Genomic DNA, 22,735 nt, shown 5'->3' with positions numbered 1-22,735 from the left:
CAAAAAACAAAAAAAAACAAAACCTATGCAAACTCATTGCCTCAAACAAAATTGAGTAACGCTTACTTGAGATGACAGTTAGGGCAATGTTTTCTTTGCAAGTATGCAGTACTAAGAATAACTTGATGTTTCTGACTGGTCAATACTAATTGTTTACCCACTGACAAACACTCAAAGTTCTACTAAATTAAAAACAATTTGTGGTAACCTGATTATGATTCAAAAAGAATAATTAACAACACTTCTTGTAATGGTGTTAAAATCAGTCCAACTTTTATTTTCAAATGCAAAAAGTATATCAGCCAACATACTGGACACTGTTCTGCTGAACAACAAACAATTATATTGTTACAATCTTACAGTGAAACAATGTCTCATATTTAATTATTCCAAAACTAAGTTTAGGCTTTCCACAACTTTGTTTTGCAAGTTACATTACTTATATAATCAAAATAAAATATATGTATTGTTCTGTCACAAGTGCAGTCTCTAGTTTAAACAAGACATTTGTTTTGCATTCAAACACAGAAGCTGGCATGTTGTAATATTTTAAGGATGGATTTAAGGATGCCGGAATGACTGTCATGGATTTAGGCGATCCAAATGTAAGCGCAGAAGAAAGTCTTTAACTTCCCCTAAGTACAGTGGCAGTGAATGTGGGTTGGAGATCCAATGAGCTTGAACCTGCAGGTGACCATTTTCACTTACCACACCGTCTGTGATGGAGGACTCATCTCTCCTAGTGCCCTGCAAGCAAACAATCATATTGTGGCGTGTTGGGGGAGCAGCTAGTTATTACCCATCATGCCTTGGTACATGTTCTTGTTTTACTGTTTACGGTTACATGACTTTTAACTGTTCTCTTAACTGTTCTGCTTATACTGCGTTACAAAGTCACTGACAGTTAATCATAATGAATACAAAGTTTTATTTGGCTATCTGTCGTTCAGTCAGTGTTTTCTTCTGCTTGTACATGATCCCTGAAAAAGAAATTAATAGAATGAAATGAAATGGAGGGATTTGTGTGTCCCAGGGATCCCAGGGTCTATGATGTCTTTCAGACTGCCTCGAACTGATTCTGGTAAGCCATCAGGAAGGGAAAGTGGTGCTAAACCCACATGTGTATAGTGCAGGTGGAGTGCTGCTGATGTTCAACTAAGGATATTGTCAGGGGGTGGGAGGAATACTTTGAGGCCCTCTCAAAGTTCAATGATCCGTCTTCCATAGAGGAAGCACAGTCTGGGGATAAGGTAGATGACTCATCCACTCTGGGGTGAGGTCACACAGGCAGTACACAAATCCTTGATGGCAGAGCATTTGGTCTGGATTAGACTCGCACAGTGTTCCTGAATGCTCTGTAGAGGCGTGTCAACCAAGACAGCTCTACAACATCCAATGTTCCATGGAAATCGGGCGGTACCTCTGGATTGGCAGAGCAGCCCAGGGTGCTGGAAAAGAGAATTAGTCAGTTAGTTGAATCTCAGATACAAGAGGAACAATGCAGTTTTCATCCCAGTCGCACAATTGGACCAGCTCTTTACCCTCTAGAAGATATGTGAGTGTGCATGAAGGTTAGCCCAACTAGTCTACATATGCTTTGTGAACTTGGAAAAGGCATTCGACTGTGTCGCTTGTAGTGTTCTGTAGGAGGTGCTTCAGTCTGGGTTTTCTGGCCCGTTACAGTACGAGACATTCGGTCCTTATAAAACGATTGCAAAAGCTTGGACCGCATTGTCAGCAACAAGTTGAACTCATTTCCAGTGCGTGGTGGATTCCTCCAGGACTAGACCTTGTCAGTGATTCTGTGTATAATTTTTAATGACAGAATTTCGAGGCCTAGACAAATGGCAGAAGACTTCGACTTGGTTGATCTCAGAATCTCGTATTTGATTTTTGCAGCTATTGTGTTCTGCGTCCTGATTGGCTGTAGACCATGGTCAATCAATCTCCTCTGTGCCGTGTCTCCTGTACAGAACAGAATGCGTGACATTTACATAATTCTTCAATCGCTAGAAGTGTCACTCTGAAGTGCTGAACTGTATGTTTGTAAGTTTTCTCCCCAACAAAAATAATGTCGACGAAATGTTTTGCACAGTCAAAGGCACCTGTGGTAGCCCCAAAAGGCAGAGGAAGATGCTAACCATCGCACAAAAAGTTGGACTTCTGGCACACCGGATTATAATTTCGCATTAAGCGAAACAAAACAGTCAGATAAGTCAAATCTCACTTAACTCATTCTTCTTGCTTACTTTACTTCCATACCATTGATTCATTAATGTTGAATTCTCTCGCAGCTGCTCTATTTCCATGTTCTGGACCTGAAAACAGGGTTTTGTCTTTGGTTTCATTCTGTAATACTGGACTTATTTTTCAATGAAGGTCTGAAATGTGAGTGTGTTTAAACAAGGGAGAAAAAGTTCAATTGTCTGTCTGAGAAAAGTGTATGAACTGTGTAGTGAGGGGTTTTACAGCTTACAGCCTTAAAATAAAATAATAATTAAAATAATAACAATTAAAAAATAAAGCTGGCTACTTGGCTATGCGGATTTTACCTATCGCGGGTTATTTTTAAAACTCCCGCGATAAATGAGGGATCACTGTAATGTGGTTCTGTTGGCTTCATCATGTGGTCGTCTCCAGTTCGTGCTGGAGTGGTTAGCAGCCAAGTGTGAAGCGCCGGGAATTATAATCAGACATCCAATGAGTTTAAGTATCTTTTGGTTCATGAGTGAGGGAAGAGGAGAGCGGGAGACTAGTAGACTGAGACAAATTGGTGCTGTGACTGCAGCTTTGTAGTGAAAAGAGAGCTGAGTGTAAAAGTGAAGCTCTCAATTTGCTGCTCAAACTACACCCCTACCCCCACCTATGGTGATGAGCTCTGGGTAGTGACCAAAAGAACAACATCACAGATACATGAGCTTTCATCGAAGGTGGTTGGCCTCTTCCTTAGAGTAAGGACTTAAATCATCCAGGAGTGGCTCAGAGTAGAGCCACTACTCCTTCATATTGAAAGGAGCCAGTTCAGGTGGATGAGGCATCTGAGAAGGATGCCTCCTGGTGGAGGTGTCCTGAAATGCCCCACCCAGAGGAGGCCCTGGGGCAGAACCAGGAGAGATTTTATATTTCATTGGTCTGAGAATGCCTTGGTGTTCCCATGGTCAAGCTAGAGAAGGTGGCTTGGTAGAAGGAGGTCTGGGCTTCTCTGATTAGGCTGCTGCTCTTACAAAAACTTTCCTAAATAAAGTGTAACAAAAGAAAATAATCAGACATCTACAAAACCTCACATTAGTTTATATAACTTTTCGGTAGGATTTGTAGAAAAATGTTTTTCACACAGTTAAGGTCTGCATGCTGGTTCAAAATTTAGAAATAATTGTCTTTCTCTTCTTTAAGTTCTAAAGACAAGTCAGTGACATACTGAAAACCTCCACTAGGGAACAGCCCTAGTGAATTATTTATAGCTTTCACCCTCAAATTAAAAGTTGTGCCTTAATTTTTAATTTACTAGTTTATTGTTTCTACAAATTACACTTCATGATGTCTAGTCATAACGTATTAATTATTTTAAATTATTGTTTGTTTGTTTTTTGTGTGCTCATAATGTAATAACTAGCATTTTAGATTGCATTGGCTTTATCTAGCATTCATATGTTTGATTTTGTTTTTTTAGATTTATACACAAATATATAAAATAATTCAGTTTTCTGTCTAATTTATTAACAATTTAGATAGACAAACTGTCTCACATTAGAGAGCATCCAAGCAACATGTGAAAAAGCAAAGGTTCAAATGCAGTCTTCCATTTTATATATGCCATTATTTATAAAATGACCATCTTACCTAATTAGTAAAGACTTTGGTAGCTTAGATGGTGTAACATTTTTGATCATACTTGTGAATCTGTTTATTGATATGCAGTATTACAATTCTGATTTCATAAATAGAAAACAGACCTTAAAATATATCAAACCAACATCTGCTGCTGCACCGTATGTTGAGCGATTCATGTTGTCATTTTTATCTGTGCATTTATAGTCTTGATTCTAAAATGCTTATGAGCACTTGTATCCTCTCAGAAGACACTCTGCGAAACTCTTAAAAGGAACAAACATTAAAACATGTTCTATAAAACTCCCCATTTTCTGGTTTTCACATTAGAGCAGTCTGATCATCAGGATTAATGGAAACTATAACTGAGAGGAGATGTGATTTAATGTTTAGTTCTATGTACAGTGGTCCCTCGCTATAACGCATTTCACCTCTGGCGGCCTTGCTGTTTCGCAAATATTTTTTGTGCAATTTCCAACAAAAACTATGTCGATGAAACCTTTTGCACCCAAAAGACAGAGGAAGATGCTGACCATTGCACAAAAAAGTTGGACTTCTGGAAAGGCTAAAGGAAGGTCGAAGCCACAGTATTTTTCGGACCATAAGGCGCACCGAATAATAAGGTGCATTAAGTGAAACAAAACAGTCAGATAAGTAAAACTGTACTCAACTCATTCTTCTTGCTTCCTCTACTTCCGTACTGTTGATTCATTAATGTTGAATTCTCTGGCAGCTGCTCTATTCCCATGTTCTGGACCTGAAAACAGGGTTTGATCTTTGGTTTAACTCTATAACACTGGACTTATTTTTCTACAAAGGTTTGAACTTTGAGAGTGTTTAAACAAGAGAGAAAAGTGTGAAAATGTTCATGCCTGTGTGAGAAAAGTGTACAGCCTTAAAACATCTATAATAATTGTAAAAAATAAAGTGGAATTGCATATGTTGTCTGTGGAGACAATGAAAAAAGTGTTAATCATTGTTGCTGGTTGGTTATGAACATTGACAAATATGCTGGTAGATATCAATAAAGTTTTCCCTAAAGTAACTAATTAAGCAGTAAAACAGAAATTTTGACAAAAGAAATTAGTTGTGGATGTACTAGCACTTTTCAAGGTTATTAAAGATGGATGTCTGTAATAACTGAACAGTTGAAATGTAAATGTAAAATTTATAAAACTTTATTTTTCTTTTTGAGTACCTCTAATGACAGTTTATGTTTCCAATATCGTGGCAGTCCCACCGACAGAAGAAAAGTCCCAAACAAAGAAATGAGACCAATAGAGCGCAGCACAATAAGTCCGGTGGGTTGAGAAAGCCCATGTGCTTGAAATGAAATGAAAAGTGATTCTTATTCACCAGTTCAATCAAATATACTTTCATTTACAATATTCTAAATGCTACATAAACCAAATTAACAATTAAAAGCTGCCAGGAAAAAACAACAGTCAATATCACAAAATCTGACTTTAGAAAACCTTGAATCTCAAAATGCTACAGTTGTAGGTATTATCAGCTGTCTGATAATTAGTTTCGGCTAAAACAAAATTTAACCAAATTATCACCTGTTATTTAAAACAGACAGGTATAGCTCACCTTTGATGTTAAGCCAGCTCTCTGGTGATTCTCCAGTATCAGCAATACTACATTTGTAGAGTCCTTCATCAGATTTGGACACAGTAGGAATCATTATGTTTCCTGATGAGCTGCTCCCAATGGAGATGCCATTTTTATAGAATTTTGCAGTGTAGTTGGAGTTCGAATCCTTTTTTCTACAATGCAAGGCCATATTTTCTCCCTCAATCACAGGATAGACAGGAAGCTCCAGAATTACATGACTCTCTAAATCTAAATGGCAGAAGATATGACAGTTATTTTATCTGTGAAAGTGATTTCTGTTTAAATTATATATATATATATATATATATATATATATATATATATATATATATATATATATATATATATATATATATATATATATATATACATACATATATATATGTGTGTGTGTGTGTGTGTGTGTGTGTGTGTGTGTCTGTGTGTGTGTGTTATTTTATTAAGGTTACGATGCATTTTCTGAAGAAAAATAATCCTTTACTGCCAATGAAAACCTAGAATAACAAATATGACATTTTGCACTTCTGTAAGTGATATACTAAGCAGAAAGAAACAGTCAATGGACTAAATATGTTAACGCATACTTGCTTTTTTATGTGCATACCAGATACAGTGATGTTGACAGAGTTGCTTTTTTGTTTTTCTTCATATTCACACCAGTATTCTCCGCTGTCTGTTGATGGATATGCATTAATAATATTGCAAGGTCCAGTGGATGTTTTCCAGGTTGAAGCACATGTTCTAACATCTCCTTTTGTCTTTTTCATCACTCTCCATCCAATCAGCCCATTTAGCCCTTCACAGCTGATCATGATAGGTTCTGATTGAAAGAACTGCTGTCTGTTTGGAACAACTTGAGGAAAACCTGAATCTGAGACACAAAATCCAATAAAGACTAATTTTTCAATTCGAATAAAATAGTCTCAATCTTAAGGTTATGGCACATGCCCTCCTTCTTATTGTTTTTTTTTTTTTTACTTTTTCAGACAAAGACAAAAGTATACACATGTAAGCTTGTAAGCTTTCAATGATAAAGATTTATGCATATATATATTTACTGTTATGGTAAATATATATATGCAACTGTTTCACAGGCTTGTGTCGTAGCTCTAATTTTATCTAGAAAATAACAACTGCAGTAGTTATAATAATTACAATAATTACAATAATTTCAGATTGTTAAAAGACATATTAAATCTATTACATGCGCTATTATACAAACATGCAGCCACACACTTAAAAATCCACACAAAAAATATTTTAAAAAACTTACAGTATGTTTGAGAATCACTGTATTCGACTACTATAACCAACAGCATCAGAACATTTATCACTGAAAAGATTGAGAATGACAGTTTAATGTTTAACATGTTTTCAATGTTTTTTTTCCATCCATAGTAATAAGTCCTATGCATTTATTAGTGAGCAGTTACACATGTCCAAAATGAATACATGCAAACATATGGGTGCATTTTGGATATATTAATTTCCTTTGTGCGCATTTCCTCTGTTGCTGACTCAATATCTTTTTTTTATAAACAGACAATGTCAGTACTCACAGAGTCTGATGGTGGCAAATCTGACCTCCATGTTGTCTTGCTGCTGACTGTGTGAGTGTCAGACTGAACTGAGGATATATTCTTATATCAGAACTTCCTCTTCCTCTGTTTCTGTGGTGACTGAGGCCCAACAGGGTTCCACTTCAGTCACAAGCGGTAGCATCTCTCTGCAGCCTACTATTTGTTTTAGCCTTTCACATACACACACGTACACACACACACACACACACACACACACACACACACACACACACACGCATATATATATACATATAGAAATATTGATTTCATTTCTTTTTTTTAAACAATTATTGCACACTTTCTTTAAATCCAATAAACTTTATTTCATTTCTCAAATATCACTGTGTGTGTGTATTAACAATGTTGCCCAAACTTTTGGATCCCACTGTATATATATATGGTGCCTGGAGGCCAAGAGTAAGGTAGCATCAGAGCTGTTGGAGCTGCAGAAAGGTGCACAAGCAAAGACTCACTTGAAGAGACACACCAGAGAGATAAAGGGCAGGAGAATAAACCAGCTGTTCTCCAAAGAACCGTCCAAGGTGTACTCTCAGTGGCAGGGGGGCAACATGAGGACAGCATCACCAAGGCTGGAGATGGCACAATAATGGAAGAGCATATGGGAGAAGGATGCAACCCATAACAGCAATGTTCAGTAGCTAGAATGGCTTTTCTATGAAGATGACTAGTAGATGAGTACAACGCTGAAATCACAGACAAGTTCAATCAATCAATCAATCAATCAATCATGCAGGCTGCCCTGCAGTGAAATGGGACCCCCCCGACCTTACACACACAACACAGACATCACATGGGGATACAGGTCGGAGATTGGTAGCATTACGGAAAAACACTGAAATGTACACTACAATGGGCAAGTCCAAGAGGAAAAAAAAGAGACCTCTACTCATGCTGGGCTCCCATGGGAGGACAGCATGAGAACAGAAAACAAACAAAAAAAAACTCCTCTGCACAAAAAAGCACATAATTGTCCACAGTACAACATTATGGAGCACGTGACAAGCCTCAGGGTTGGGTAGGGGGAGTTCAGTGAGTTACTTAGATCCCTGGAATAACAGTAACAGTAACAATAACATTCTTGTGGGAAACCTTAGATTATGGCATTCATGTGACATCTACCAATGATGTGAACACGGCAGACTATGCACAAGGCATTGCCAAAAGGACCAAAGCCAACCATGCAAGGGATTTCCCCCTCTGTCAGTGCGCCCCAGGGTGGCTGTGGCTACAATGTAGCTTGCCATCACCAGTGTGTGAATGTGTGTGTGAATGGGTGGATGACTGGGTGTCTAAAGCGCTTTGGGGTCCTTAGGGACTAGTAAAGCGCTATACAACTACAGGCCATTTACCATTTATCATATCACATTGCAAAACTACGGAGCCCCTCTGATGACATGGTCAAAAAAATTAATAAATTGTGGCCACAAAATACTACTTCGAGGGCACGAAATGAATATAACGTGCCCACGAAATACTTATTTGTGGCCACGAAATACTATTTCGAGGGCACGAAACAAGTATAACGTGCGTACGAAATGCTAATTTGTAGCCATGAAACACTTGATGATATATCATCCCAGGGCACTGCGTCAGCCATAGTACGGAGTCACTACTTGCTGTTGGTGATGTCCTTAAGGTGTATTATATTTTATAATGTTATCCCGCATTTTGGCAGTTATTTATTTAGACCTATCTTTGTTACTATGTTCTAAATGGTATCTGCTGATGTTTCAAACGTTGTATCCTCATGTTGTTACTACATGTTGTTTTGTTGTGCTAATATGTAGCCGTAAACTAATTTCTAACTGTAGGACGTGCGGCGGCCCCGCAGGACACTTTTAAAGTAGAGCTGAAGGCTACTACTAAATGTTGAACATAAAACCTGAGTTCTCTGTGTCACAAAGGTGTCTCTCTTTTAACCTGGCCACATCACCATGCTAGCTGGTGCAACTAATCTGGTCTGGACAATAATAACAGTTTTAGATGGAAAGCATCTTAAAATTGCCTCTTTTTTTTCACTGATCATGTCCTTTGAAAGTAGCATCATGTGAGTCACACTTGTTAAGGTAATACATGCAAAATGAGCCGTAGCTTTCAGTGCATCACCGGATGAAGCCTTGCAGTTACAGTAGCTCACTGTGGGTATCATGTTGCCAAGGGAACTAATAAAGCATACAGTGATCGGAATGATTTTGTATTGATGCAGGTTGTCATTGCTCATACGGAACTACTTAAATTCCAACTAGACAATTGCTCCATTCCTCATTACCAGAGATAATATCTAAGTAATAAAAAAAAAATCATTATCAAATTCTGATTTGCCATAGATAAAGTGATTTTATAGGTATGCTATCATGTAAAAATCTGCTACATAAAATTTAAAACTGAGTGTAAAAATACTAATTTCATTTTCTTGTGGTTTAGAGGTCAGCTATGGATACTCGGCTGTGAGAATTTTTAACAGAGCGCAAAGTTGAAGAAGATGTGATCAAGAAACTTGAAGATGAGAATGTAAGCCACTGCAGCTGTTGCTGTGTGTGTGTGTGTCTGTGTGTTTGTTTGTGAACGGAGAGCCGCAATCCACAATTTACTATGCACATTCTAAAAAGAGTTATTGAATCTCATATTTTTGTTTAATCAATGACATTAATTAATGACATGATATGTTTAAAGAGTAATTTAAAAATAATTCTTGTTAATCTTATGTTGGAAAAATGTGTACCACATTAACAAAAGTATCTGTTATCGACAGTAGATAGCAAAAAACAACTCTAAAATATGCAGTTGTATGTATTCATTGTTTTTTTTTAATACTGACAATTTTATTAATTTGTTGTTTATATTTTTCAGATTGATGAACCTGTCATTCCATTAATGACAGACAGTGACCTGGCAAAGTACATCCCCAAAGTTGGCGATAGAGTCTTCACTGTGGCCTTCTGCAGACAAGCAACACTGTGACGCACGTCACCATCCAGTAAAGAATCTATACTCTCAAGGCTATGACAAAAACTGACAGGAGCTGAGGGAATGCCTCCTAGAAAGAGATTGTCTCAGTGGGCAGAAAATACGAATGCAAAACAAACAGTGAGACGAATTAAGGTTGGCTGGATGGATTTTGATGAGGAGAAGGACAGGTTCAAACAGGTGAAGTCTGTATTCAACTCATATTGAGAGCTCACAGATGCATGTGGATGCTTCCAATAGAGTTGATGAGTTGTATAAGCAAACTAAGGTCAAAATTCTGCGACTTTATCTGTGTACCAAAAAGAAAACACAACAGCAGTCCCAAGATCTAGAGGCCGCTCATGCAATAACTCAGCCCTCTGTGGTAGATCTCACTGACAATGAACGTAATCAGGCTGCTGATGATCTGTTGGTGGAAAACAGAAATTCAGAACCATCAAACCACTTTGTAATTAATGATGGAGCTTCCATAAGTGGATATTTGGAACTGAATGACACATTACCATGGGATGGTCTGCCAAATGTAGGTGAAAGTGAAGATTCTGATGCAGTTGTTATTATTAGTGGGGATAACAGGGTGGATATTAGTGTGGTTGAACTAAACCCTGAAACACTGTTTACAGAAAAAGAGTCTGATACACCTCATCACACATCGTCTCTCTCACCGGGGCTGACAGGAGAGGCCAATATTCCTGACCAAGCACCACCTGAACCACGATCTTGTCCCATAATACTGACTGTTAGAAAGGGTCATTGTCTTACTGATTTGATCGGTGCCTTCAAGGACCCAAACATTATTTCATCTGAGGTCAATATCAAAATGTTGTTACCAAATGGAGAGCTTGAACAGGGGGAAGGAAGTGGTGTTTTGCAGGACTGCCTGACAGAATTTTGGATGGATTTCTATGACAGCTGCACATTGGGAGTTGAGGTGAAAGTCCCATTCATCCGGCATGACTTTCAGTGTGAAGAATGGCAGGCTATCGCTAGAGTGTTTGTTGTAGGGTGGAAACAACCTGGTTACTTCCCAGTGAAGCTTGCAATACCCTTTCTGGAGGAGATATTGTACAGCTCGACAACCAGTAGTTTAAAAGATTCCTTTCTGTTGTATGTCTCACAAGAAGAGCGATCTGTTCTCCTGAAGGCTTTGGATGACTTCAATTCAGTGGACACAGATGAATTGCTGGAAGTACTTGATGCACATGATTGCAAGCAGGTCCCTACCAAGGACACACTGCTCCCTGTTTTGGCAAGGATAGGACACAAAGTAATTATTCAGGCCCCAATGTTTGTAATCAAGTGCTGGCGTCCCGTTGTGGGTTCTGTAGCTGGTTTACTCCCACCAGAAGGACTGCATCATTTCATTGCAGAAAAAAACAACAACTGTAAAACCAGTTAAGGAGCTTCTAATCTTTCCAGAGGAGATGACAGCTGCCCAGCCAACAGTTTCTCGTTACCTGAAAAGGTACATTGGAGAAATTGATTTCAATTATCTTCAGCTTTTCCTGCGGTTCTGTACAGGATCCAGTCTGTTGGATAAAGCCATACTAATTGAGTTCATAGAAACTACAGATTTCCTCCGCAGACCACAATCCCACACATGTGGATGTGTACTAAAGCTGCCCCTTGGTTATCACAGCTATCCAGACTTTCGCAGTGAATTTAACAGCATTCTCGCAAGCTCTATGTGGGTGATGGATGTGGTGTAGGTCAGTGTTTCCCAACCTTGGTCCTCAAGGCACTCTGCCCTACACATTTTAGGTTTTCCCCTCCTTTAACAGTTCATAGAAACACGGGTGTAGTTAACAGTAACATGAAGGAATGAATGTGAATGTTCAACAGACTGGGTGGTTAAGTTCTCTTAACAGTGTAGCCCGTTGTGCCTTTTTCATGTGCAGCCTTTTTTTCACCTGGTTTGTAAGTGCTTTCTTACTTTTTCCCTCCAATTAAAATTGTAAGGTAAAGGGAATGTTCAGGTTTTTTGAAGTGGAGTTACCTGTAGTAGACAGCACTTAGCACTCTGACTTTGCAGAAGCAGCTGTGAGTGTTGGGGCCAAAATAAGGCAACAAATTGCTTGATGAATGAGAAAAATACATATACATATTTAAATAATATTTTCAGTGCTTCACCTGGTGGGAATCCGTACACTAAACATAGAAGTGTATCTGTTCCTGCTGCACACATTGTTACTGTGTTTCTGGTTAGTGCCAAAATAAATTACTAATTTTAACTTTCTAATACTTTTTTACTACAGGAAGAGTAAAAAATGTTTCAAATATAGCATACAGTAACAGTTCTACAAACTGGAAGATGAGTGCTGTCTACTGTATATGCTGGGTCCCATGCTGTTCTCTTTATATTTGTTACCCTTGGGCCGAATCTTTGATAAATACAATTTCTCTTTTCACTTTTATGCGGATGACATTCAAATCTATTTTGAACTAGCTGAGGATGTCACGTCGTCATTGCAACACTTCTCTGATTGTATGAATGAAGTTAAAAACTGGTTACTGAGCAATTCTCTTATTCTAAATGATAAGAAGACTGAAATTCTAATCTTTGATACTCCCTTCTCTCGGGCTGAATCAACTAGTATTTTTGGGCCCTTTGCTGACTCCCTTTCTGACACTGTGAGGGACCTGGGTGTTGTCTTGGATAGTTCCTTCAAGTTGGACAAACATGTGTCCTCCGTAGTTAAATCGAGTTTCAATCAACTACGTCTAATCTCTAAGGCCAAGCCCTACATACCACGTAAGGACCTGGAGAAACTTATCCATGCCTTTGTTACATCAAGGTTAGATTATTGTAATTCCCTTTATAGTGGTCTCCATTCTGCCCTTATTCATAAACTGCAGCTTGTTCAAAATGCGGCTGCGCGTCTTCTTACTGGAACTGGCAGGTTTGAGTCTATTACTCCAGTTCTTTTTGACCTGCACTGGCTCCCTATTAAATTTCGTATTGATTTTAAAATTTTATTGCTCACTTTTAAAATCATAAACAACACCGCGCCCAGCTATCTTACGGATCTCCTCAGCTTTTATATCCCTGGGAGAGCGCTTAGATCAGCAGGCCAAATGCTCCTGGTGCGACCGAGATCTCGGCTCAAGACCAGAGGTGGCCGCGCATTTGCCGCTGTCGCACCCTACCTCTGGAACAACCTCCCCCTAGCTATTCGGGCGTCTGATTCAATTCAATCTTTTAAATCTCGATTAAAAACTTATTTGTTTAGCCTTGCTTTCCCCAAATCTTAGAGCCCACATTCTTAGTGTATTGGAACTTATTTTATTACTTGTTAATGATTATAATGTTTTAACCTTCAGCCTTTCGGGTTGTGCCTACTATGCCTGGTGTATTATTGGTTAGTTATGTCACCTGCCTGTTAGTATATTCTATGTGTATTTTGTATTTTATCCTTTATATTTGTATTTATTATTGCTCTTAACTCATTCTGTGAAGCACTTTGGCATGCCTGTGGTTTTTAAATGTGCTATATAAATAAAATTGTATTGTATTGTATTGTATACAAACATAAGTACAACACTATTACAAATACCATATTCCAACTGATTAAGCATGTTCTATATGAAAGTATTTCAGATGTTTGCAGAAATCTTAATAGAAACAAGAATGTGAGCCTTTATGTTCCTAATGGGTTTAGAAGAAAAGTTGTCAATTACATAGGTTGATTACACTGTAAAGAGGTTTGTATAACATTTTGAAAACAACTGTTATTTTGTCCTGTTATTATATGCAAAATACAACCTGTTTTTGAATATGGTGTATTTTGAATGTCCTCCAATCAGAAAAAAAAAACAAAAAACATTTAAGCCGTGCTGACTTCTGATCAGTTCAATTGGCGAAGTGTTCCCTGATTTCAAAATTTTGGCTGGGTTGATGCTTCAGCCTCCATTACGCACATGCAGAGTGCAGTTGACCTACTTCCACACCGTTAGGTTTACATTGCATTTACCGTTCGGTAAAGGTAATGGCTTTTTAACGATTTAAATGGTAATTTTGTTACCCTTACTGCTAAATCAGCGTAATTTAATGTAATTAATTACCACCACTGGTTATCATAATATGGGTCATTTACCTGAATGATTGGCATGAAGCAGAACTGTGACAGAGCTTTGTCAATGAAATCCCCAAAGAAGAATCCTTTGTCCTTCAGTTCTCCTAGAAGCGTGATCCATGGTTCAACCCCTTTTTTTCTGATCACTCCTCACCATCTCTCAATTCTCTGGTTTGCAGTACTTGCTCCTGTGACGTAGCTTCTGTCTCCTGCTCTATCATCCCCGTCATTTCTCTGTAAATAACACTGGAGGTCTCTGACCAACACGTTCTCAGTGCCCATGTCAGTTCTTACGAGCCTGGGGAAACCCCCACGACGCTACACTGCTTCCACAAAGTAACCGATAACCTTTGGGTCACTGTTAGTGTGTGCGGCCCGCATCCAAACGATATCGTGTGAGAAACCGTCGATGCATCCATTAATACATATCCCAGTTTGTCATAAGTCTATGTACCACAAAAAGTTAGAGACGTCTGGTCTGGCGAACCTGGGAACCTACTGGGTCCAGTAAAGAGATGAGGACCTTGACGTCTTCCTTTCTGATAGCAATGCCGTGTTGTTTGCACTTTGTAAACATCGACCGATAACCGTGATCCTTCCCAGGCCCTTGCAGTTGGTTGACAATAAAATCTATCCCGGCGTCCAGGTCGTACTTATGTCTGTAAAGCAACTTGGCTCTCAATATCCGGTTTAAATGTCTCTCCGTAAGAACGGTTCCTTCCATTACCAGACATTTCAAAATGCATTTGTAGCTCCTTTCCAGCCTAAAATAAAACTCAATGATACTGTCTCTGTCTATGGTGTTTAGGTTTAGCCTACTCTTATGCTTGTGTCTCTACGCAGCTGTCCAGGAATTGTATCAATATGATGTGCGCACGTTATACCTATTTCGTGCCCTCGAAATAGTATTTTGTGGCCACAATTTATTTATTTTTTGGACCATGTCATCAGAGGGGCTCCGTACAAAACTGCTTGATGAAACACAACAAAGAATTGAAGTTGTTCACCCACCCTTCAAGCACTGCAGAAATCCACTGTGGAAAACATTTAATGCACTGAAGCCCCACTGCATAATGCACAGAACCCAAATGATCCTGATAACTCCTGGTGGCACACACCATAGAAGTCCCCTGTTTAGGCCCCAGTGGGTTTGACCTGATGAACACCCTCTAGAAACATGTCTTCTCATTAACAAGACACAGCACTCTAGTAGACTTTGGTATCTTAGAGAAGCCACAAAAAAAGACACAATTATGCTTTAGCTGGCAACTCGAGGTTTGGCCTCTGTTCTCTGTTTTCTTCCTGTGGACTGATGCATCACCTTTGTTTACTTTAACATCCATTTAAGCAGGAAGGTAGGCCAGTTGAGTGAGTATATACCAGTCTTTATTGGCCAACTTGAGATTTTGTTAAGCAACAGTTTCAGTGTAATGCAAATTAAGAGAGTGAGCCCATACAATCATTCTCTCACTGCTATTGATTATGTTGCTGCCATTTCCTGTGCAATATTTTGGCAGATGTGCAACTTCCATCCCTATCCTCAGTGACCATAGCCCTTCCAGCCTTATTTATTATTTATTATATGTACACATGCCCTTGTTCCTGTAACTCAAAAATTATATGGTGTTCTTAAATTGTTCTTCCTTTTTTGTATATTGTTTTGTTTACTTTTGCACCTCTGTGGTGCTACCTAATTTTGCTGTGTAAGTAATTGTTCAATAACAATTAAAAAGTTCAAAATTGTAATTCTGATCATTCTGATGAATAAGAGTAAATCCTAAGTTTTGCAAAAGCTTAAGTTCTGCCAGATTTGCAGAGTAACTTTACCAACAGTTACATATGTATGTACAAACTTGCTCAGTCAGACACCCACAGACGGTGGAGTTTTAAGAAGAAGTCTGCAGTTGTTGTGGCATTTTCCTGTTGCACTAAACAATTTGTTCATGCTTCTCATCACCTGCAGCAATGTCAGCAGTATACACTAAGATAAGATAAGATAAGATAAGATAACCTTTATTAGTCCCACACGTGGGAAATTTGTTTTGGTGGTAGCATAGAAGGTGGTAGCATAGCAGAAGCCTTGTCACTATGTGATGCCCTGTGGTCATCAACTGAACTGGAATTTTTATTTGTTAATTACCGACTCAAACACATATTTTGAGTTAAAGCCACTTTGTTTATGAATGGATAATACAATTGTTCTAGCACAAACTGGATTTATTTTATTATAGGTGCAAATCCAGAACAAAGCAGAGTTGCACTCCTGTTAATAAAACATTTATAATCAAACATTAAGTTTGAAGTAACTACAACATTCTTAAATACAACTTTTTATTTTATGCTCACTGAAATAATTCACAGACTCTGACTTGTTCACCTTTTGTTTTAAGCATGTGCACACAAATGTTTCTATCCCATCATGCCTTGTAGGAATGTTTGTTTTTAGTATAAGCAGTCTTAAAAAAGTCCCCTAGGGTTGTACTTTAGTGGAGCCAGGTACATTGTCAGTGCATCAAAGTAGTACGTATCTTCAGAGACAGCTCAAACTTGATATCGTGATACTCAGCTATGCCTTCATGCTGGTATGCAGGGCCTCAATAGGGGATGTATGGTGAGGCTCTTGATATACCTCTCTATCTCTCCTTGTAGCTGGCACTTATATACTTTTTAACCTTGGAAAACAGAACTCGTGTCTAAATAATAATTATAATATCCACATTTGAAGGTTGAATTAATTATTTTCAAACAGTGATTATTTTCTTAACTTATTTTCAACAAACTAAGGCACATATTACATACTGTCTTTCAGGTTCACATAGTTGTGTGATATTTGGCTTAAAGTTTCATAAAACAGTTTATTCTGTCCCCTGCATGCGTGGTTCTGGTACACAAAGTGACAGATAGCTAAACATATGCAGTAGGCACTGAAAGTGTTGAATGATGAGTCAGACGTGAAATAAAGTTGAGGGCTGTTTACTTGTTTGTCTTCACCAATGTATATCTTGCAGTGCTTTCCCAGAACTTGTGAAACTACAAAAAAGGAATATACTCAATGAAAATAAACAATTATGCATTTGCTATACATGGCAAACAGATGTAGGCATGTATATACAAATCTCTCCAAATATGCATCAAAACAATAAAATATGCATAATTTAGTACTCATAAAGATGAAACAGAATTGTCTGTGAAGGCTCTCAGTCATCAAGGGTCATTTTAGTCTAAGGAGCTTAAAAGAAAAAAGAAAAATTAAAGGAAAAAGGCATCTGGACTTCTCTAACCTCCTAGGACCTGGTGTCCACATATGGGGACATCACATTTTGGGTTATTTAGACCAAAATACAGAATTTTGCTCTGCAAGGGTCTGATATCCACTTCTGAGGACATTATACTGCTACTGTTCTATCAAAATTTTAAATGAATATCCTCATACGTGGCTCTTTTTCTTAAAAACAAAAATAAGGTAAAAAAAAATATCTGGTAATTCTTCTTTTTTACAGTGATCGGGCCCCAATGTGACCAAATATCAAAGAGAAATTAAAAATGCATGGCGTGGAAGAGTTCGGGTCTTAGGTGGATAAAGAAGTCCAGATGCTTTTTTCCTTTAATTTTTCATTAAAATTAAAGGAGTTTATTACAACTCAAATGTTAGATTCTCATGTAGGATCTGGCTGCTACAGTCAATTGTATTACTCATTACCTTTTTTTAATTTTAATCTGAAGGTGAGTGATAGGTTTATAGCATAAACCTATTCGCTGGAACGTTCAGGACAATTTGCTACACAGCAAAAACAAGACACAAGTAGGCAAAGTTCTTTGTAGTACTCATGCATGAGGGAGACCTGCCTGGAGCCAAGTGTCGTTCCACCCACTTGACCTCCGTCAGACTCTCAGCCAGGTTCCCCATAGCACTCCTTTTATTGTGGTTACATGAATATGCATAGGTTCATTAACATATAACATCTTACATAGGTATACATGTGGACAAAGAATACCTTGTCTCTGTGTGTGTGTGTGTGTGTGTGTGTGGAGTCAAGATGTGACCCCGTGAAGATTCCCCAAAGCTGGTGCCAGGAGTCTAGCAGCACATCTGAACAAAAGGCTCTTACACTCAAACAGATATACGCATGTTTGTTATACCATATATCAGCAAGAGAAGATACGACCTCTCCTAGGAGGTGTGTGATCTATGCCAGAACACTCTGAAGAGGAGTGAACGCACTCCCCTCTTCATGCTACACAGAGTTGTCACAGACCTCCTAGGATGAGACATTCTTTCAATATGCCATCAACTATATACTTCTAAACACAAATGATTACATGTTTCGGGCCCAATTCATGCATTCAACGGACCCGTCAATGTTCTGATTAACATTTTGTTTTCTGATGAAAGCAGAAATGCGTGGATGGAAGCCATTCATCAGAGCATGTTTCAGCTGCTGCTGATATGGGCTGGCCTTCTCCGCACTCTCAACTTGCTCTAATCTCGCTCTGAATTCATGAACATCCTCTCCTTCTTTCTGCACACATTGGGCGATTTTGTTGTAATCTACTGAAGCTTTAAAGGTAGTTCTAAGACGCTCATAAACCCCATCAACTTGGCCTCTTAAATTTTCATGGCCATAGGGTAGGACGGTATTACCATCCCTCCCTGTATAGGTGCCTCGCACCCGAGCCCAGTTATATGTGAGACACTTCCGAAAGGTGGCTTCTGTTTCCTGACCGTTTAAGCGGTACGAGGAGCAGAGTTGCTTGTGTCGGGCGATAAATTCATCAACATTAGTCAACGGGTCTCCTAAACCTTTACATGCCTCTGCACATTCAGATTCAGTCCATGGCCTGTAAACACAAATAACACGGCTTTGGTCACCTGCAACACCAAAATGAGGATTCGCAACCTCCACCATAGGAAAGGTATCTAGGACAGGGTAGACAGGCATACCAGCTGCACTCGCCTCATCCCTTTTGGTTTTGGCTCTAGTGTTATAAGGGCTTAAATATTGTGCTGCGGCATCCCCAAACTCCTGTCGCACCCTATCCTCCTCCTCTCTCTCCCTCTCTAATGCTGCTCTACGCTGTTGGTCCCTTAACGTCAGCACCACTGAAGTAGACTGCACCGTCTCATCTTCAGGTTTCACAGCTAACGCCTGAGAAGCTGCTCTCTTTGCGTTCACTGCCTCCTGTCTTTTCTGCGCCTGCTCTAATCACAGTTTAGCAGACGCCAGTTGTAACTCTCTCTCCTGTTTCAATTTCCCTTTTGCACAAGCTGCCTTTACTGTCAACTGGTCAACTAACATTTGACATTGTCCTACAACCAATTTACCTTCAAAATCATATTTCTTGCGCCAATGTCCTAAAGACTTCGCGCTGCCGGGAGCAAATTTCATCATAAACTTCTCGTCACCCTCTGATGCACTCTTGGTTGCTTGGGAACCCATAATAACAACAACAGCTGACATCACAGACCACGTGTTCTGCTCCGCACCCACTCACACAAACACACTCACAACAACAACACAAAATATCCTCGCACACAAACAACAAAAATTAGGCCTATTGTCTCAACGCAACCTCACACAGAGGATGCGTGCTTTGCCGCACACAGTGGCAAAGACTTGAATAGTCGCACACAGTGACTACACGCTTTATCGCACACAGTGATAAAGACTTCACAACTCAGCTAAGATTTTTCACATACTTACTTGGTGTTGCTCATTGCATGTAGCATCAGTCCCGAATCCCGTCAATCATCATCCATCGAGGAGAAAAAACAGACGGCTAATCCACCGGCCCGATGACGAATTCTCACGCCTCTGGGCTTGGACCTCTATAAGTCCTGGCTGACGTCAGTCTTTCGGCGTGTCCCTTTTCCCCTCGGTGAATGTCAATTCCAAGGATCCGGCTCTCGAAGGACCAATTAATGATAGGTTTATAGCATAAACCTATTCGCTGGAACGTTCAGGACAATTTGCTACACAGCAAAAACAAGACACAAGTAGGCAAAGTTCTTTGTGTTACTCATGCATGAGGGAGGCCTGCCTGGAGCCAAGTGTCGTTCCACCCACTTGACCTCCGTCAGACTCTCAGCCAGGTTCCCCATAGCACTCCTTTTATTGTGGTTACATGAATATGCATAGGTTCATTAACATATAACATCTTACATAGGTATACATGTGAACAAAGAAAACCTTGTCTGTGTGTGTGTGTGTGTGTGTGTGTGTGTGTGTGTGGTGGGGGGGGGTCAAGATATGACCCCGTGAAGACTCCCCAAAGCTGGTGCCAGGAGTCTAGCGGTACATCTGAACAAAAGGCCCTTACACTCAAACAGATATACGCATGTTTGCTATACTATATATCAGCAAGAGAAGATATGACCTCTCCTAGGAGGTGTGTGATCTATGCCAGAACACTCTGAAGAGGAGTGAACACACTCCCCTCTTCATGCTACACAGAGTTGTCACAGACCTCCTAGGATGAGACATTCTTCCAATATGCCATCAACTATATACTTCTAAACACAAATGATTACATGTTTCTCAATACAAATGACAATAATAAAATATAAACCCAACAGTGAGATTACTCCAAAAGGCTTTGATAATAACATTAAAAAAAAACTCTTGACAGTGGAAAAATCAGGTAGGTTTTGATAGGTGGAGCAGTGAGCCAAGGCATGTTACCACATGCAGTTGTATAGGCAAAAGAAGCTACAGAGATAGCCACTTCTGGCGAGACATTAGACAGAGGACACTAGAGCCCCTTATTGTGTCTTGTTTGGGTTTTGCAATGCGTTTAATTGCAAAAATTAGAGAGGTGATAGAGTGGGGATAGCCCATTCTGTTACTCCCCAACACTGTTTATTTGTAGCTGTCATGGTCCCTGTGCCTCCCCGGCCAGCCCAGTGTGGCTACAAGTGTTTGTTGTTTCGCTCTCTCTCTCTCTCTCTCCTACCTGTCTGCCTGGGCAGAACTCAGATTGGCCCACGCACCTGCAGGTGATCACGGGTGATTTGCAGTTGATCTCTGGCTCTTCTTAAGGCAGGGGCTCTGAGCTACTCGTCGCTGGAATAGTGAGTAACTCTCGTTAGTATTGCCTGGCTTCTTTGCGATTCTGTTGTTCCCGTGCTTGCCTTCGACTTACCCTCGTCTGTGTATATAGGTTTACCTGGATCAGCCCTTTTGTGACCCCTGGACCCCATGAGTGAGAGTGAGCTGCTTGTGTGGAGACTGTTTGGAAGAGAAGCGGAGCGAGTGCGAAGAAGTGTGTTTCCCCAGCCTGTTGATCCCCGGGACCCACTTCATGTGCTCCAGGAGCCCACTGGAGCACTCGGGACCGGACAGCCGCCGGAACGAAGAGTCGGTCAGGGGGGCCCGTGCCAGGATCAGCCCCTCCTTCATGTGTATATAGCGCACCAGTGTGGTTAAAAGAGTTGTTGAACCATGCTTTCTCAGTCTGTGCCTGAGTCCGTTCCACCGCCATGACAGTAGCATACTGGCACACACATGGTAGAAGTAGAAAAGCTGTTTTTTTACAATAAAAACCCCCACAAATTACAGTCTCTTACATTTTCTGCTATGACTTAAATATGCTTGATAAATTAGTACTTTCTTACAATCCATATTGCAATCCATCATGAAACGTCATGAAGCATTATAACTTTAAAAGAAGACTTGAAGTCATGAAGTAGGGCTGCCACGATTAGTCGACTAGTCACAATTACGTCAACTATCAAAATCGTCGAAGACTAATTTTATAGTCGATGCGTCGTTTGAAGCTTTGTAAGATCCCAAAAGACGCAGGAATAAGTAGTAGGATTTAAGAGTGTAATAATGGACTGAAACAGAAGTTGGCAGCACTGCATGTACAAGGATGCCTGATAATCAGACATCTGATTATCAGAAGTGTGAGATGCTTGAGAATATACTCCGGTGTCCTGTTATATTTTAGATAGCAAGGAGCAGACGGCTGAGTTTATTAAACTTCACCGAAACAATCTGCAGATTTCATTAAAATGTAATAAAATATCATCTTGTCTTTATTTTTAGTTAGCACATACCTTGAACACTTAAAGCTGTAAGATAATGATAGTTATATAAGAGCAGATGCATGCTGGTGCAATAAGCTGTAGGTTTTACGTCCAAAGGATGCATGATCTGATTAGTTAACTAATTGCAAAAATAACCAGTGACTAGTCGACTATCAAAATAATCGTTTGTGGCAGCCCTATCACGAAGTCATGTTTACTTGTCTGGTTTGTGGATTGAAGTGATAAAGTGAAGGCTCAATTTTATCCATATATTGATTATTTGGTTATCAATTATAAGCTTACTATAAATAATTATGAAGCCAAGCATAAAGAGATGAGCATCACCTCTCGGCATCTTAATCATATCCTCTTCTTACTTCTGAAGACACAGTCTGACCTAAAAAAAACCCTGACTCATCTCCTTTGACTTTACTGAACAGTTTAAACCCTTTAAAGGCAGTTTTGCGTAACTATTTTTAAATCCCTGTAGAACTGGAACCATGTAAGGTAGCGCAATAATTTTCTTTCCATATAAAATCAGAGGAGTTGTACTTACATCTTATGCCAGGAGCAAGTCCTAGGTCATGGTTTCCTTCCACATATAGCTTTGCAAAAATTGCATA

At 39.5% G+C, this 22,735-nt stretch overlaps 1 protein-coding gene across 1 annotated transcript; it reads right to left on the bottom strand.

Annotated features, from left to right (window-relative positions):
• Nucleotides 1-262: 262 nt before the first annotated feature.
• On the bottom strand, nucleotides 263-20,057 carry LOC120437688 (Fc receptor-like protein 2). Its single transcript, XM_039608207.1, has 8 exons — nucleotides 19,789-20,057; nucleotides 7,005-7,195; nucleotides 6,719-6,778; nucleotides 6,050-6,316; nucleotides 5,422-5,673; nucleotides 5,027-5,151; nucleotides 4,500-4,585; nucleotides 263-1,448 (listed from the first exon to the last, which is right to left on the bottom strand). The coding sequence occupies exons 2-8, from the start codon at nucleotides 7,033-7,035 to the stop codon at nucleotides 1,328-1,330; spliced, it is 942 nt and encodes a 313-aa protein (XP_039464141.1). The 5' UTR covers nucleotides 7,036-7,195; nucleotides 19,789-20,057; the 3' UTR covers nucleotides 263-1,327.
• Between the last annotated feature and the right edge of the window lie 2,678 nt (nucleotides 20,058-22,735).

This window comes from Oreochromis aureus, linkage group 3 (assembly GCF_013358895.1).
Source record: "Oreochromis aureus strain Israel breed Guangdong linkage group 3, ZZ_aureus, whole genome shotgun sequence".
NCBI lineage: Eukaryota > Metazoa > Chordata > Actinopteri > Cichliformes > Cichlidae > Oreochromis > Oreochromis aureus.
The sequence above is the reverse complement of the archived record's forward strand: the minus strand, read 5'-3'. Positions and strand labels throughout refer to the sequence as shown.